Here is a 14,181-nt window from a genome sequence, read left to right as displayed (position 1 = left end):
CCCCCCAAAAAAGAATATTGTAAAATATCTGGTTTGTTGGCTTTTTTACACTTTGATCAGTTGGGTTATCACAACCCAAAGAAAATTAGATGTGACAAACAGAATTACCTAAAGATGTCACATATTCACACTGTGGGGAGGGAAATGAAAAAAAAAATATATATATATATATATATATGTACATACGTATGCATGTGAACGTGTGGGACACAGAGAGGCGTGGGCGGGGGCTGGGAGGGGGTGTTAGAGCTGGGTTGGAGCTGTCTGGGCCCTGCTCTAATTTTCACTTTTGAAAACTGAAGCTCAAAGGGACATATTGTCTTGGGAAAAATCAAATCTTTTTTGGAGAGGAGAAGGTAGAAGATGCTTGCATAACTTAGGTGAAGATTATATTCAAGGTTTGAAGAACTGATATTCAAAGACTCCTTTACAAGTGTGGCTGGGAAGCTCGTGTGCACATGTGAAGAGTGGCCAGAATTAGAGAGAAGAGGCAGTTTGCATGTCATGTCCTTCAGCTCCTTGGAGGGGAGCTTACAGAAGAAGGATAGTAAACTGACTTGGCCTGCAGGAAATCATAGCTCTCAAAGGATTCGAGGGATAGAAATGGACTGTATTCATGGAATATTTGCATTCTGCCGTCACCTGGACTTGTTTTGTTAGGAACCAACGTGTAGCACAACAATTTGGCATGGCTCTTAAAATAACTTCCAAATTGTTCTTTAGACAGTATAGGTTTTCCTTAAATGGCTATATTTAGATTTTCTTATGTTTTTGTTTCTAAAGTTAATATAATTTGTATCCTTTGCAGATTTGGACTTGAGGTTCCCCAAAATAAAAACAGCAATTTCAGAAGGCTATGTAATAATTTTAATTATATCAGCAGGTTCTAATTGTCTGCATACCTGGTAACACCCTAGACCACTACTATCTGCTAGAAAAGCCATCCTCTACTCCCACCTTACATTATCCGTTTCCGTAAGCTACCAGAATACTCGGGAGCCATATGTCATCTACCTACCTTACTATAAAGTTCAGAAACCAGAAAAAACACAGGAAAAGTGAGAATGATTGATGTATGGAGATTGCAGTGGGGTTTGGGTTGTCAGTGTACTAGGCTGCGAATGCTTCGAACGTGTTTCCCGTGTGTGTTTTTTTTTAATTTTTTTTTAAGATTTTTATTTTTATTTTTTTTGGCTGCATTGGGTCTTTGTTGCTATACGCGGGCTTTCTCTAGTTGCGGTGAGCAGGGGCTACTCTTCATTGTGGTGCGCGGGCTTCTCATTGCAGTGGCTTCTCTTGTTGCAGAGCACGGGCTGTAGGTGCAAGGGCTTCAGTAGTTGCGGCACACAGGCTCAGTAGTTGTGGCTCGTGGGCTCTAGAGCTCAGGCTCAGTAGTTGTGGCACACGGGCTCAGTTGCTCCGCGGCATGTGGGATCTTCCCGGACCAGGGCTCGAACCCGTGTCCCCTGCATTGGTAGGCAGATTCTTATCCACTGCACCACCAGGGAAGTCCCTTCCCATGTGTTTTGTGCCTTGAGTCTGCCTTTCCTAGTTTTAATGCCCAGTTTTCAACTCGTTCCTGACCCAGCATTAGCCAGTTCAGCCTGGCACAGGTGATTTTTGGCATAAACGAAGTTTCGTTACAGTTCCATGGTGCACAGCCCTGAGTCCCATCTAGTCCTTGCTTCTGAGTGTCACCCATGCGCCCCCCTACACAGAGGACAGACTCACTCACATCTTCTCATCAAAAGTGAAAAGTAGAGCAAGGCCCAGACAGCGCTAACCCAGCTTACTTTCTAGTACTATTTTGGTCACTATTTACATTTGCTGGGGAGAAAGCAGAAGGCTTTTTTTGTTGCTCAAAACCCTTCTGAAGCCCCATGGCGCAGCAGAAATTATATGTTGGTCTGGGCTTTGCTGGTCAGATGGAAGAGGGCGGTCACTACACATGGAGGATGGGCTGCGTGTAACCCTGCCCTGCTTCATGTCAGTGCCGCAAGCATTTTAATACGTCATTTTCCAAAGTCTTTGGAACTATTCCTGCGTGGGATATAAGCAATGTTAGACATCGTTTTCTCCAGACTACTTTCCACCTGACATATAAATACAGAATAGTCTCCTCGGAGACCCAGAAGAAGTGGATAAAGAGGTGTTTATTTTTTGTCCTGTTATTCATCTTCTGTGTGTCTTATCTGCGAGTTATAGGAAAAAACATCAAAATTACCCCATGAGGGCAAGAACCATTCATCCCTCACCCCAGTTTCCCTCACTTGCAGCATCTCGGGAATTGTTCTGTTGAGGACAGTGGGCTTTTGATACACATCCGTTGCACGAGCACAGGGTGAAAGTGAGACTTCTTTCCACATGCCGCTCTCTGCAGAATGGGGGGTGGGGAGGGAAGACGACCCCCGCATCCAGCTGGCTGAGAGCAGCACACGAGGGGCCAAGGGGAAGGCAAACGTGGAGGGGTGTTCCCAGAGGAGCATAACCTAGAAGAATTAGCGTGGGGAGGAGGCCAGGAGACACCCCACATCCACTCCCGTCTCAGCCATCATCAGGGATGCTGGGGTGCGGGGGCCCCCCCAGGACCACCCCGCTGTCCCTGTTCAAAGATAAACAGGAAGTCGAAGTGCCTTGATAACAAATCATGGGCTGGTGCTCTGGAGTCCCTTGAATGTGTCTTGCCTTAGATTAAATTGAATTAGGAACAAACTGAACGTGTTGAGAATGATCCAAGTGGATCAAGAGCACGTGTGCAGCTTAAAGTGGCCGTAGGACTAGAGGGACCTGGAAACTCAAGGCCCCTTTCTGAGTTCTCACCGAGGGGTGGAAGAGCTGCGTGCATGAAGCGAGATTAAAGGAACAGTGGGAGACAGAGGGATGGAGGCTTTATGAGCTCACTCGGTGAGCCATGCTGCTCTCATGCGCGTCGGGAGGAGACGGGAAAAGACGCTGGGCTCAGAGAGGTGTATCTGGGTGCAGGGAGTATGGACATTTTATTTTCCTCTTTATGCTTTTCTGTTTTTTTTCAACTCGCATGTATTATTTTACAATCAGAAGTAAAACATAAAAACATAAAAAGAAGTAAAACATAAATGTTTTAAATTGATGTTAGGTCCTAGAACAGAGATTGATCTACTAGTGGGAGACTGAGAGGCCTTAGCTATTCTGAAGTTGGGCCAACAAGCCATGCTAGCAGTGAATCAATGAGGAAATAGAATTTTTAAAAATTTATTTAAAAAGTCAGATTTCCTAGGCCACATCTTGCAATGCACTAAAATGAGTTTTACCAATTTTGACGAGAAACAACGCTTATCTTAAGCTGTAGGTAGGTGTTTGGTTTGTGGCAATTCATTTCAAAAAACCTGTGCTAGCCTTACGGTTTTAGTTACAGGCATAATTCATTAGTAAAAGTAACCCTTTGATGAAGTTAAGGTTGAACAAATATATTTTGGCTTCATTCTACCAAGAAACAGCTTTGGTTTTTGCTTAAAAATATTTTTTTGACGATTTGCATCCCTACATTAAGTGTGCTGGGTCTTTTGATTCAAGCTAGTTCTTGTATAGTTCATGAAGTCTCGCACATTATTGTCTTTTACTCAAGTTAGTTTGAAAGGTGTTAAAACATTATTAAGGGCTTTTCTTTGTATTTATCACGTGCTACTCCTCGTGATTAGAGGGATAACACTTACACGCCTGGAAACAGTTACTGTTAATTCAGTAACTCACAAAAAGTTTTTTGTTTTTTTCTGCAGTTGCATTTTTAATTAATTAATTTATTTATTTATTTCTGGCTGTGTTGGGTCTTCGTTTCTGGGCGAGGGCTTTCTCTAGTTGTGGCAAGTGGGGGGCCACTCTTCATCGCGGTGCGCGGGCCTCTCACTATCGCAGCCTCTCTTGTTGCGGAGCACAGGCTCCAGATGCGCAGGCTCAGTAGTTGTGGCTCACGGGCCTAGTTGCTCCGCGGCATGTGGGATCCTCCCAGACCAGGGCTCGAACCCGCGTCCCCTGCATCGGCAGGCAAATTCTCAACCACTGCGCCACCAGGGAAGCCCTCACAAAATGTTTTAATCCTTCATGTTCTCTTTTTTAAAAAATTTTTTTACTGAAGTATAGTTGATTTACAATGTTGTGTTAGTTTCAGGTGTATAGCAAAGTGATTCAGTTATACATATATACATATATATATTCTTTTGCAGATTCTTTTCCTTTATAGGCTATTACAAGATAACGAATATAGTTCCCTGTGCTATACCATAGGTCCTTGTTGTTTATCTATTTTAAATTTAGTAGTGTGTATCTGCTAATCCCAAACTCCTAATGTATCCCTCCCCCGCCCCACTTTCCCCTTTGGTAAACATAAGTTTGTTTTCTATGTCTGGGTCTATTTATGTTTTGTATATAAGTTCATTTGTATCATTTTTTTTTAGATTTCACATATAAGTGATACCATATGGTATTTGTCTTTCTCTGTCTGGCTTACTTCACTTAGTATGATAATGTCTGGGTCCATCCATGTGGCTGCAAATGGCATTATTTCGTTCTTTTTTATGCTGAGTAGTATTCCATTCTTCTTTATCCATTCATCTATCCATGGGCACATAGATTGCTTCCATATCTTGGCTACTGTAAATAATGTTTCAGTGAACATTGGGGTGCATATCTTTTTGAGTTACTATTTCGTTTCATTCAGATACATACCCAGAAGTGGAATTACTGAATTGTATGGTAGTTCTAGTTTTAATTTTTTGAGGAATCTTTATACTTTTTTCCATAATGGCTGCACCAATTTATATACCCATCAACAGCACATGGGGGTTCCCTTTTCACTACATCCTCGCCAACATTTGTTATTTTTTGTCTTTTTGATAATCGCCATTCTGACAGGTGTGAGGTGATATCTCATTGTGGTTTTGATTTGCATTTCCCTATTGATCAGTGATGTTGAGCATCCTTTCATGTGTGTTGGCCACCTGTATGTCTTCTTTGGAGGAATGTCTGTTCAGGTCTTCTGTCCATTCTTTAATTGGGTTGTTTGAGTTTTTTAATGTTAAATTGTATAAGTTCTTTATATATTTTGGATATTAACCTCTTATTAGTTATATGATTTGCAAATATCTTCTCTCATTCATTCTGTTGATGGTTGCCTTTTCATTTTATTGACGGTTTCCTTTCTTGTGCAAAAGCTTTTTAGTTTGAGGTAGTCCCATTTGTTTATTTTTGCTTTTGTTGCCCTTGCCTGAGGAGACAGGTCCAAAAAAATATTGCTAAGACCAATACCAAAGAGCTTACTGCCTATGTTTTCTTCTAGGAGGTTTACGGTTTCAGGTCTTACGTTCAAGAATGTCTTTAATCTATTTCGACTTTATTTTTGTACGTGGCGTAAGACAGTGGTCTGGTTTCATTCTTGTGTGTGTCGCTCTCCAGTTTTCCCAGCACCATTTATTGAAGAGACTATTTTTCCTCCATCATGTATTCTTGCCTCCTTATCATAGATTAATTGACCATATATGGGTGGGTTTATTTCCTCTTACTTACCTTTGCAAATGCTGTTTCTTTAGCAGACAATCTTCCCCCTTCCCCACCTCTGCCTGTCAAAGTTGTTGCTGTTATTCAAGGTTTTTCCCAAACGCCGTTTCCTACCAGAAGACTTTCCTCATCACCTTGTGCTTTTTCCCCAGGTCATTTAATTGTATGTGGGGTTTTTTTAAGTTTTATTATAAAAGTTTGCAAACATACCCAAAAGTAGAGAGTTTAGTAGTATGAACTCCAATGTATCCATCATGCAACTGCAACAATTATCAAGATTGGGCCATATTTGTTTTACACTTTCTCCTTTTTTTCTTGGCGAAAATATTTTAAAGCAAATTCCAGACATCCTGTCATTTTATCCTGCATATTTCAGAATGCCTCTCGGAAAGTGTGGACACTATGTCACTCAGCCATGGTGCCAGTGTCATACCTAAGAAAATTAACAATTATCTTTTAGTATCATCTAATACCTGCTTCATAATTAGATATCCCCAATTTTCCTCAAAAGTGCCATTTTAAGTTGATTTGTCTTAACCAAGATCCAAACAAAATCCGAACATTATGTTTGGTTGTTACATATCCTGTGTCTTTTTCAGTCTAAAGCAGACCCCTCCTTGCTTTCTGTTCCACGCTGGTGACTTCCTGCAGAAGCCCAGTCAGCTGGCCTGTAGAATGTCCCACCTTCTGCATTGATCTGCTTGCTTCTTTGTGGTGTCGTGGAACTTCTTCCTGTGTCCTTTCCTTTTCCTTTTGTTCTCTCAATTGGACACTTAAGACACTTACAGAACTCGCCTGCTTTTTGTCCTTATCACATACCTTCCAAGATAGTGTAAGCGCCTTAAAAGGTGAGACCATGGCTTATTCCACATTTTGCTTCCTACATGATGTCTAACACATTGTATGTATTTTTAAAAATATCATTCAGTTGAATTATCTAGAAAGAGTTTTGCTTCCTCTTGCACAAATGTGAGCTGGAGGTATAGTCAATGCCAAGATATTTATATTAGGAATTAAGCTTCCAGAGAAATCTCAATAATGTAAGTCGCTGTTTCCTAATTTGCACTGAAAGAATTAGAGCCTAAAGTAAAGTGGCACATTTTTATATCTGAAGATGCTAAACACTTAAGTGACATCTCTAAGCCCCTTACACTGTCTCCAGATCCATATAAAAGTGACCTCAGAAATCAGCTGTGTTGTGCATTCAGCATGAAACTAGGTCACTAATCATTTTTCTGATCAGAGAATTGACTTTTGCTTAGTAGTTCAGAAATCAAACTGAAAGAATGACTGTAAAAACACTATCATGTGTATGCTTTGTTGCTGATAACTAACTGCAGTCCAAGCTTCAATAACCAAAAGGAAGTGGAAGAAACTTCAGAAGGCTGCACGATAAACGTTTCTGACAGTGTGTCAGCTGAACATTAAGCAGGGTCTTTGCAAACCCTCTCATTCTAAGTGGTTTAAACGGAAGGTTTTAAACTTCCTCCTTCATAAGCATTGGCTCCAGATATTGCAGTATCCTAAGGGTGAAAAAGAAAAAGAGAAGAAAAACACTTTACCTGGCATATATATAATTTCCATCCCCTCTCTGAATGGGAGTGCCAGAAAGGCTCACCTAACAATCTCTACCTTCACGTCTTAGGAATTTTCTCCATCATGTGTAGGAATGTGCCAACGTGATATTGGAATGGGCTCCTTCCTAACCTGATAGGACTGTGTACACAAAATTACAGGAAAACAAGTGAGTACGTATAATAGCAGTAATACTCTCCTAATGCAGTTTTCCAGATTGTCTCATAATGAGAATACTCTTGGTCCTTACATGGATGAAATGAGGTGTAGAACTGGGTAATAGCATAGGAGTGGAGGCGGGGTAGAGTTTCAGAGAGAAAATATGTAAAACAAGGGAATTTTCTTGCCATGTATATTAGTTTCCTAGGGCTGCCATAACAAAGTACCAAAAACTGGGGGGCTTAAAGCAGAAAGTTCTTGTCTCACAGTTCTGGAGGCTAGAAGTCTGAACTCAAGCAGGGCCAGGCTCCCTCCGAAGGCTCCGGGGAGGAACCCTGCCTTGCCTCTGTTCCCTTCCGGGGTCCTCCGCGATCTTTGGGGTTCCTTAGCTTGTAGGTGGCTCACTCTCCAGTCTCTACGTCCATTGTCACGTGGCCCACCTCTTCCTGGGTGTTTCTCCTCTTCTTATAAGAACACCTGTCAGATTGGATGAAGGGCTCACCTGTTCCAGTATGACTTTATCTTAACTAATTACATCTGCAGCAAGCCTGTGTCCAAACAAGGTCACGTTTTGAGGTTCTGTGGGTTAGGACTTAAACATATCTTTTGGCAGGGATGTAATTCAACGCATCATTTCTTTTTTGACATCATACTCTAAGAGGCAAACCATTGGCATCATTGTTACTGTTGAATGTGTGACTTAGGAACTTTTTCTTCCTGCTTTTCCTACATTTTAATGGATCACATTAAAGTCTAAACATAGCACAACCGAACCGAGTCATTTCAGGTCACTGGAGGCTTCTAAAGGGAGGTAGCAGGGCATACAGGGAGAAGCAGAGCGATGCAGCGAGGCGGGGAGAAGCGCCAAGGCCCCGGGCGGGTGGGGCTGGGCCCCCGGTGGGTGGCGGGCGCGAGGGGAGGACTCACCGCGGACTGCGCGCGTTAAACCGGGGCGCGGGGAGGCGGCTGCGTCGCCGACCAGAGGACAGCCGGGCAAGCTGCTGGGGCGCCCGGAGCTGCGTCTCGAGCTTGGTGGGTTTGGCGTGACGCTGCTGACAGCCGTGCGCGCCGGTGAGAAGCAGGTGGAGGGAGGACTCGTGAGGTGATGGGAGCGCGGCCGGGCTTGGGGATCAGCGGCAGGAAGGCCCCAGTAGACCCGCTGTTACCGGGCACGTGTCCGCGCATGGTCGCTCCGCCCCCGAGCTGTGTCTTCCTCGGCCCCGTGTTCTCATGCTCAGGCCCCTGCCGTCATGTTGCTTCTGAACGTGTGTCGCCGAGGAACTTACTTTTCTCTCTCCTTGTCCGTATATTTTAATTCCACCGTGTTCCCCGCCTTGGTGGGTGGCGGCTGCTCGCCGCCGATGCTGGGGTCCTGCCTTAACCCTCCTCTCTCGTACCCGCGCCGGCGCGCTCTTACCAAGCCCCCAGGTTCTGTCTCTGGCTCTTCTCCCACCCCCGCGTGCCCCCCGCCCCAGGCCCATCCCTTCTCCCCAGCTCTTATCCAAGCCGGCCCCACGCCCCTCGTGGCATCGAGGTGGCCTCCTGATGGTCTCCCGGCTCTGACAGGGGGAACTCCCAAGGCACATGGTCCTGCACGTTTTATGCTACACAGTCTGTAAAATTGTGCTTTTTAAATTTCTTTTTATTTTTTTAGGGTTTCCGCAACATCTCTCACTGACCTGAAACTTGCCGTTCTGCCTCATTCTGTATTCCTAACCCTCGGCAAAATCCCTGTGCCCAGCCTTGGCACAGGCGGTCGTGAGGCTTCGAGCACAGCTTTCTACCACGCTGACAGGCAGAGCGGAGACACGCTCTTTCCCCGGCTGGTCCTGTGGATTCGCGCGTGTGTCTGGCTGAGGCTCCGAGAGCACTTCCAGAGGGCCTCGGTGCCACCACTTGCCACACTGTCACCTGGATGGTCTTCCTGATATGTCCAGCTGGTCACCGTGGGCCCTTTGGCGGTTCCCTTTACTGCAGGATAGAATCCATAGTCCCCTCGGCCCCCGAGGCCCGTCACGGGAGCCCAGGCTGCCTCTGCTAGTTGGTTCCAGGCCCACCGTCCGCCTGCCAGGCCCCCTGTGCCGCCAGCAGCCCGCCCTCCGTGTGGCCACGCCGTGTCCTCTGCCGTGAATCTGTGCGGACCCCTTCCCTGCTCGCCCCCCAGTCACACCTCACCTCCCTGCTGGTCTTCGTTCCCACGTCCTGCCTTCCTCCGTGCTTGCCAAGACTTCTCTTTAGTGCTGTTTACATGATGTAACTATTCCTTTATAAATTTGTCATATACACAGGAGCCAGTGCTTTTCCAGGGTAGCGTTTGACACAGGGCCTGGTATGCATTCAGATTATAGACATACTTTTATTAATGTATGACATGGATTGTCTAAAGAAGACTGTTTAGAGAGAGAAATGGAGCGATAAGAACGTGGTTTGGGAAAGATCCACAATTTAAAGGGAAGAACAGGAGGAGGAGGAGGGGCAAAAAGCTGGAAGAAGGAGGAGGGTCACCAGGGTTTCGTGGTGTCAGAGGAGAAGCTCTCTGGAAGGAGAGGCTCTCACAGTGGTCAGGGCAGCAGAAAGGTCAAGGCAGATAGAGACGCGAGAAGGGCCATTGGGTTGGCAAGGAAAGCTTCATTGCTGCCCTTGCAGAGAGCAAGTTTAATAAGGTGTGGAGACCAAAGTCAGGCTCCAAGTGAGGAAAATGGTAGCTGATGGGGGAGAATATGGGTCATGGAGTAAAATGCTTGAGAAACGTGGCCGTCAGGGGAAAAAAGAGCGTCAGGATTAAAGGGGCCAGGAAGAGTGTCTCCCCAGAGCTGACGTCCGTCCTCCCGAACAACACGCGCAAGGGGGCCAGTTTCCAGCGCGCAGCGGGGAAAGAGAAGATGCCGAGAGAGGCTCAGCAGAGAGGGAGGGGTCAGCGGTGCGACCGAGCGTTGCAGGGCACGTGGTCCTGTCCAGAACGGCCACTGGGTCCACGATTCACTAAATAATACGAACATTTAACCTAGTTAAAATTTTATTGACGTTATTTTTATTGTCATTCATGGTGAATTTTGGATGCTACATTTATTCTTGTTCTTCCTCATCATGAATTCAGCAGGATTACTCTTAAGCCGATGAGCAATGACTCTCAAGTATGTATGGACCCGACTATTGGCATTGTATGTGTTGTATCTGTGTACAGTTTCGGTTGTATGAATTTGATCTTGTCAGTGCTGTGAAGTTGGAGCTGTACTTGAGTGTGACCACCAGGAACCTGGGTGACAGCTTGTTCGTGGCTTTGTGGTTTGTCTGTTAGCGCGTCAGTAAATCTCCACATGGAAGGGCGATGCGCTACCACCAGCTTCTGAAATGTGCTGTGCCAGCTTCTGCTGGACGGTCTGTCCTGTGATCACCGTGCAGTACTGATGTGTGAACGCTCCAGGTTTCTGCTGCACTCTTGGGGCGTCTGGTCTTCTGCCCCTGACGGTCCTTCCACGGACATACACCCTCAACACCATCTATTCGGTCATCTGATTTTTCTTCCGCCTTCTCCACAGCATACTCCAAAGTGTCATTGTCATCTTCCAAAGGCACAAATGGAAGTTTAAACGGCACGCATGCACGCTTACAGGTGTACAGGTGTTACTTTCCGTTGTCATACACCCCCACGTTAGACCCAAAGAAGGTATTTTTCGCCACAGTGATCGTGGAAAGTGAAACAGGCATCCTCTTACAACTGCGTCGGGTTGAGTAGTTGAATTGCAGTCATAGTTGCAATCTCGAAACCCGTCTGCACAATGAAGGGTTAATGCTGAAACGTCTTCCCTGTGCAAGTGCAAGTGTGTTCTCATGTGTGTATTCGTAAGTGTCCTTTTGCCTGTTCACGGTTAAGGGGTCCATCAGAGGCACAGTGTAGCTTCGCACAGCAGCGCGCACCGTCCGTACCTGCGTGACCCGTGTCGGTGCCGCTTGAAGGTGCTGCCACTGAATTGTGTGCCTGGCACCTAAATAGCGAACAGTGTCACAAGCTGTGCAAATACTGAATCGTGCCCAGGAAATGGTCTTCTGCATCTGGTCACTTTATACTCTTCTGGAATTTCAATTCCATGCAATGAAATTGGGTTCACTTGCCTCTTCAATGAGTTCTTTCTGGAAGCATTATCAGGACTCCTTCATCACGAGTATCACGGAGGGAGTTCTTCCGTGGCTTTGCGTTTGATTCTTCTCTGCATGTCGTTTTAACCTGTCGGGTTTCCTTATCTCCCCTTCAGCATCGACCTTGTGCGGATGCTTTCTGGTCCCGTCTGGAATGATTGTCATGTTATCCAGATCCCGACTAGTCGTCCATCAGGCACTGCAGAGCCCCCTCTCTTCGTGGTGTCAGTGCCTTTTAATCCTCTTCCTGTTAAAGGAGTGGAAATGGTAACAAAAACCAGCATCATGTAGCACTGGCTTTTCGCTTTGTGAGTGTACCATTGCTGCCATGTTCCACTGAGAACATTCAAATAAAGGTGTTATACTGCCAAGTAACAGAAGAGGGCTATTTTTTTTCTTTTGTAGCCATCTGACCAGTGATCACTGGTTTACTGGTAAGGGAACCTTACTAATGTCTGAGGGATTCCACACCCCGTTTGGCTGGGCTGGGGCAGCCAGTAGGTGGCCATCAGCTGAGGGCACGGTGGCCCATGCTGACTGGCAGGTACGTATGGGGGTCACACCCACTGAAACCCCTCCAAAGAGCAGCAGATACTTCTTGTGGCCCACCGGGATGGTACATCTACAGGACACTGATTCAAGAGAACATCTCCCATTAACCCCTGGCAGTGGGGCAGCGGTGGGCGGGTTAATTAGATGCCTGGTGTCCCCTCATGGTGGCTGTCACACGCAACCGCCGTGTATCGGGAGAGCACGCCTGTCCTCGCTCCTCCAGAGCCGGTGCTCTGTCCCTGCCCGTGTTACATGGAGGCTGGGCCAGGTTCCTCCCTTCAAACTCCACCCTTACTGGACGACCAGATGCCCGGTGACGAATCAACACGCCACGCGCCGCGAGATCCCAGCCCCGACTTGCCGTCCTCTGCACGTTTCTCTAACTTTAGGGCTCCTCTTGGTGCACGTGCTTAATACGAACCCTGCGATTCTGTAGGCGTTGGACCCCCGCCCGTCTAGCTACCCCCGTGCCCGGCCACCGAGGCAGGAGGGGTCATCGTTGGCAGTTGCAGCCACAGCACAACTATTGGACCAATAAAACATGCTAGTATCTTTAATACATTTATTCTATAAACCAAAGTATAAAGAAATGTAATGGGCTGTTTGAATCCAGTGGATGTTTTGATAGGAGCAAACACCAAGGACCTTTTGGCCTGGACCAATGTCTTGATGGCCATTTTGGACAGGACTAAATGTCCGCTAGTTGTGACCAACCCCTTAGAATTTGAAAAGAGAGATGAGGGCACTGATGGATGCACTCTCTTGAGGAAACAAGAAGGGACACCCCTTTGGACAGTTGAGGGAGCAGACTGGGTAAACCTGAGACATTTTTATCTAGGGACACAGTAAGGAAAGGTAGTTATGTAATTTGAGGGGGGCAATGAAATCTGGAGAAATTTTAGCAGGAACACCCCAAATGAAGCAGCTTGTTCTTTATATAACTGGTTCACGTCTCCAGTAACTACTCTTACCGTAGTGCCAACACTTCACTAAGCATTTCAGAGATTACTTTAAAAATATGGGCAGGAGTGTTACCCTTGTGACGCTCACAGTCTAAGATGCGGGCAAAGTCAGATGAATTCACAGTTCATAAATATGTTATCATATAGGGGACACACTGACTTAGTGAGAAATATGACTTCAGGTTTAACAGGGTAGAAATTCACGTTTGTTGGCAGGGGCTGGAATGATGCTGCAGGCTCAAGGGATTGCACGTGTGAACGATTAGCCATGTAAGTAAGTGAGAATTTAAACAAATGACTTAGGGGTGCTCCCCATTCCCTGGGCTCCCGCAGAGGAGGGGTGGTCCCTTCTGCAGAGACTGACTGCAGTGCAAGTGGCCATCACACAGGCTGAATGAGGAAATTCCTCCGAGATCCTGAAGCTTCGTAGCCGGGCTTCTTGGACTTGATCCTAGATTCCTACCACCCGAGATAAGAATGTGTTCGCAAGTGAAGCTGTCTGGAGGGACGCAGTAGGGCAAATGTGCTTTGAATTTCCTGAGTACAGATGTACTGGCCACTCCCAGAGGAGACGTGGGTGATGTCAGGACGGTCTCTGTGTGACTGGGGATCATTAACGAGGTGTGTTAGGAGCTTCCAGCTTCCTTAGATCATCCAAGTTTTGGAATAACATGATTTCTTTTCCTGGAACCTCTGTGAAGACTGAGAAACACTAACTTTTTAAAAAGTACAGTTTTAAGACTGTTAAAGGAAGGTTTTTAGGAAATTTTAAAGGTCTGAAAATAGGTGAGAGAGAGAGGAAAGGAGAGGGAAAGTGAAAACTTTCGTGTTCTTTGGTGAAAGTGCTACTCTTGTTTTTTATATTGGCTGCAATACTTTTGCCTTTTCTGTTGAATCAGTAGCCTAATAAATACTAGAACAATAGCTCGTATCAAAGTGCAATTTCTCATTCATGCGGTTTGTTGCAACAACTAAAAAGTTTTCACCGGAAAGGAATTTTGCCTCATGTGAAGAGTATCATATGTATTAAAACCCCTTTTCTTCATACCAGTACCACAAGAGTCTGACTTATGAGGGTTAAAAAAAGAAAAAAAGGTACTTGCATGGAGTGTGAAAAAATTAAAAGTCTGAATGGAAGCCTTAAAGGAAAAAAATTATACTATTGTGTTTTGAATATGTTAGTGGCCTCGGCAGTAACTGTGGTTCTAGTTCAGTAACTTTACATCTAGAGTACAAACCTGTTCTCGGTTCTACAGAATCACTAATA

General features: G+C 45.7%; 1 protein-coding gene across 13 annotated transcripts in view; it reads left to right on the top strand.

Annotated features, from left to right (window-relative positions):
- CEP112 (centrosomal protein 112) overlaps positions 1 to 14,181 on the top strand; it is a 415,119-nt gene that overhangs the window by 350,893 nt on the left and 50,045 nt on the right. Inside the window, exon 24 of one of the 13 annotated variants that reach the window (XM_061177070.1) lies at positions 8,918 to 9,044. The exons of the other annotated variants lie outside the window; for them this stretch is intronic. Coding sequence (XP_061033053.1) covers positions 8,918 to 8,941 — 24 coding nt within the window. The 3' untranslated portion in view covers positions 8,942 to 9,044. Of the gene's footprint in view, positions 1 to 8,917; positions 9,045 to 14,181 lie in introns of those variants that run through there. 13 annotated transcript variants of the gene reach the window in all.

This window comes from Eubalaena glacialis, chromosome 19 (genome assembly GCF_028564815.1).
Source record: "Eubalaena glacialis isolate mEubGla1 chromosome 19, mEubGla1.1.hap2.+ XY, whole genome shotgun sequence".
In the NCBI taxonomy this organism is placed as follows: Eukaryota; Metazoa; Chordata; class Mammalia; order Artiodactyla; family Balaenidae; genus Eubalaena; species Eubalaena glacialis.
The sequence above is the reverse complement of the archived record's forward strand: the minus strand, read 5'-3'. Positions and strand labels throughout refer to the sequence as shown.